This window comes from Mustela lutreola, chromosome 5, assembly GCF_030435805.1.
Source record: "Mustela lutreola isolate mMusLut2 chromosome 5, mMusLut2.pri, whole genome shotgun sequence".
In the NCBI taxonomy this organism is placed as follows: Eukaryota; Metazoa; Chordata; class Mammalia; order Carnivora; family Mustelidae; genus Mustela; species Mustela lutreola.
In genome coordinates, this window is record NC_081294.1 from 68,599,980 (window position 1) to 68,604,211 (window position 4,232).

Consider the following 4,232-nt stretch of genomic DNA (forward strand, 5'->3'; position numbering starts at 1 on the left):
TGATCTTTGCTACTTATGGTCTATGCTCAGTATAAGTTGTCTTAATGAACCTGGAAAATGTTTACATCTTCATGGAGCTACCATGTTTGATACAGAAACTCTAGTAAGCTCACTTATATAAAAACTTTAGCCTAATCCAAAAATTTATATTCCTTATTCTTGGTTAGGCAAAATATTAATTTCCCCAAGTACTTTACATTTATGAATTCCTATAATAATTTTTAGTCTGATTTTTCATTTTATCACCTAAGCAAGGTTGAGATTTTTAAAATCCTGCTTACTTAGAATTAAGTGCTAGTAGAAGCTTTAGCTCTTCTTCAAGGAGGTACATTTTGTTCAGCCAAGAAACAAACAATGAAAATCATTTTATATGGATTCATTGGTCCTGGGCTTTCAAGATCTTCAAGATCATCTCTAATTTCATTGCTTCAGTTAACAAAAATTCACTCTTATTTAATCAAATCTCTAAGTTTCACTTGAAAAACTTGGCCAAAGTTATTCATCCAAAGGCTGCTGTAATTCAAGAACTCAAAAAAATCAGTCTTTCAGGTTGATTTTCAGTGATCTTTAACCAACTCCTGGAGTCAATAAGGTATTTTTCTAGGACTGTCACAGGAAAACTAGTAGTTTCATGCTCTGTTTTTACTGAGAATTGTACATTATGAGTTTGTTTTCTCTAGCTTTGATAATCAGGATCAAATATTCCAACCCACTATCTGGCATTCCTTATTCCATTTAAATTAGCCTTGTGGATGAGCACGTGATCCCTGAGTGTCACTCTCAGTGGGCAGATTGGCCCAGGTGAACAGTCCTAATCAATTGTTTCATCCCATTGGCATGACTGCTCATAATAAGCTATCTCCTCATCTAAAAGTCTTGCTATATTTACTCCATCTCACTGAAAAAACAAATCCAAATAAATTACATTTTCCTGAGAGTCTATTGCTAGAATTCAATTTTTATTTCTTATTTTGTTACTTTTTTTTTTTTTTTGGTTGCCATCAACAGAAATCAATTATGCTTACCCTAAAGGGAGAGAAAGAATGTGATAGAAGAAAACTATATAGCTTACAAAATCAAAGGACAAGCTGAAAAACTAAATCTTGGAGCAGACTAGATTCAGAATAGTTTCAGGTATTCCAATAGTAAGGACTCAGGAATTTATCATTGGGCTTTATTGCAGGCAAAGCCCTCCAATTTCCTTCTGCTTCTGGGTGTTTCTGTGTGATAACTGAAGTCTGAGAACAGAGTCTGATTTGCTAACATGGATAATGGACCCACCTTTGTGGTGGTAAGGAGTAGACAGGGCCCCATGATTCCTCCAAATTATCCAGTTTAGGAAAGGAGTAATCCCCACTCTACTTCCCCAGAAGGGAAGCTGGGAGAGCTCTGCATGTAAATACATATGTACATATGTACAGACTTAAAAGAATGTCCCCTACACATGGAAAATGATTAAAAATTCTTACTGATTTGCATGATTATTCTGGGAAAGAAATCCGATTCCGCAAATGATGGTAAGTATGCTTCATTCAACTGCATCCCTTAGCGGCCACAGATACGGCTTTCTGTAAATTATTTCCAGTGCATGGATTCTACACTCTCTTGTTTCTGAAACTTGGCCTTCACTTATCCTAGATGAGCTCTAGGGATCTGCAAATAGAAACATTAGACAGTGATGGAATAGGCTGGTCATCAAGATTTCCTGGTTGTCTTCACACCCAACCATCTCCTCAAACTCTCCCCAAGGTGCCAGTCCTGCTAAATTTCTAATTAGGTGGTCTCTTAGCTGTGTGTATCCAGATAGAAATGACAAATTACAAAGATAACAGGTACAGATTCTAGCTAAGGCTTTGCTTTCACCACCAGCTCCTAGAGTGTTTTTTAACACAAGAAATAGATTTTCCTGCCATGGCAACTTTGTTTGGCATTGCCTGCTGAAATAACATCATGTTGTTCAATTTTGAAAGCATTTCTCTCATGTAGGGCCACAGCTTGCTCCTGTGGCATGTGGTTGCAAATTAGAAAAATACCTCCTTTCTGGGATGGAGTTAGAAAAGCCACACCCTGAGCAACAGCAACCACTCAGGTATACAACATGGCAAACAGAGCAAGGACAGGACTTCAGCTGCCCTAGGCCAGATGGCCTAGCTCTCTGTGTAATGCATGATCTGATTTGCCATTCATGGTGGCTCTGCTCTTGGAGTGATTTAGTCCCATTGGAACCACTGAAAACCTTTCATTTAGAGTCGTCTAGTTGGAAGCATCAGGGAAAAAAAGACCACAGAAAATCCTGAACTGGAGTCGTCCAGTATTTCTTTTTCTTTTTTCTTTCTTTTTTTTTTTTTTTTTTGTACATCCTGTACATCCACGCCCAGCTCCTGCACAGCCGTCTGCCCAGCCAGCTTGCCCTACAGAACTCAGATTGCACAGAGCTGGACTCAGGCACCGTGGGCCACGAGCTCAGTGACAGGGGACCCGTGGCCTTCCTGGCCTGCCTCGGCCTTGCCGCAGGGCTGGCGCTCCTCGTCTACTGCTGCCTTCCAGACCCTAAGGTGCTGCCGGGGGCCCGGCGTGTCCTGGGCTTCTCCCCAGTCATCATCAACAGGCATGTCAGCCGCTTCCTGCTGGCCTTCCTCACAGATGACCTGGGAGGGCTCTGATGACCCCCGCCTGCCTACCACCTACCAAAGAAGTCCCACCCGCCTGCCCAAGGGCCTGCCACTTCTTTTCTAAATGCTTGTTTTTCACTACTTATACTTTTTTTAAAGAAAGTAGCCTTCGCCTGACGAAGGTGCTCAACAATATTAAACGTTGGAGTCTTGTCAAAAAAAAAAAGATTTTTGTTTATTTATTTGACAGACAGAGATCAGAAGTAGGCAGACAGGCAGGCAGAGAGCAAGGAAGGGAAGCAGACTCCCCACGGAGCAGAGAGCCCAATGCGGGTCTCAATCCCAGGACCCTGGGATCATGACCCGAGCCGAAGGCAGAGGCTTTAACCTACTGAGTCACCCAGGCACCCCAGGAGTCATCCAGTATTTCTATATCCATTCAATTACTAAAGAAAAGCACACCATCTTACTGGTTGAAAGCTTTTTGCATTGTGGTACCCAAGTCTTGAGATGCTTCTATCTTCTTCATTATTTAATGTGATACATCATATTTGAGAGGCTGGGTCCCTGCTGAATGTAGTCAAAGTTGAATAATGGGATGCCTACCCACTTTGCTGAAAAGAAGCTTCTCAGCTCCCATCATTCTTGTACTTTCTCCTCATTCCTTCTCTTGACTCTTCTTTCTATTGTCCGCACTATGTCTTGTCCCATTAACTCAAATTTGTGCAGGCTCTTACGTCTCGGTAACTATCCCGGCTATGTAATTTTCCCTCCATCTCAGCAATACCTTTATGGACATCATCAGGTCATGAGCCTTCTGTCTCAACTGGGCCCTTGGGACTCTCTCAAATATACACTTTATTCCCAGTCTGGTTTAGCCAGACTGACAGTTTCTCTCTGAATTTTATCCTTCCTTACTCAATTGGGACCCAGGCTCACCCTTTCAACTCTATTCCTACCAGTACTATGTATTTATTTTGATCCTCTGTTACAATTATCTAGCTGAGATTCTTCATGTAGGTCAACCCAGCCATTTCCTCATTGGTTTCTAGTAATACTTCACACCAGTGGTCCTCAAATGTCATCTGGCCATCCCTGAAGGTCCCTCAAACTATTTCAGGGGTCAGTGAGGTAAAGTCAATTTTATATTAATATTTATACGTCATTTTCCTTTTTAAACTTTCATTTACGTTCAGTAATGTGCTGCTGAATTTTCCAGAATGAATATAGAAGCAGATATGAGAGTCTACCTACCTTTTGTTTGACCGTATATTGTTGAGAATTGCAAAAAGTTCAAAACAATGCTACTCTTCTCACTAAACTTTTTGCTTTCCACATATAGTTATTTTTCATAAAAATGTTATATTTTAATGTGTTTATGTGTAATGGGTTTAATTTCAAATATATTTTCAAAGGCTGTGTGACAAAATTTTATAGATGTAATGTGCAAAACCTAAAGCAAGCTGTCTGAAAATCGCTGTTCTGAAACATGGGCTCACCTGTGAACATTTTGGGAAAGTGAGGTGCCAGGTGCTTCTAAGTCCAGATGGCATGCTTCATAGCAGTTAGTGAGTGTGGATTTCAGGACACAGAGATGTGATGAAGGTGTGTTGGAACTTT

At 40.7% G+C, this 4,232-nt stretch overlaps 1 protein-coding gene across 1 annotated transcript; it reads left to right on the top strand.

The window, feature by feature from the left end:
* Positions 1-2,354: 2,354 nt before the first annotated feature.
* Positions 2,355-2,753, top strand: LOC131831138 (caspase recruitment domain-containing protein 19-like; the record flags this gene model as incomplete). Its single annotated transcript, XM_059173350.1, has 1 exon — positions 2,355-2,753. A coding segment is annotated over one exon (309 nt), but the record flags the coding sequence as incomplete, so codon positions are not given.
* Positions 2,754-4,232: the final 1,479 nt, after the last annotated feature.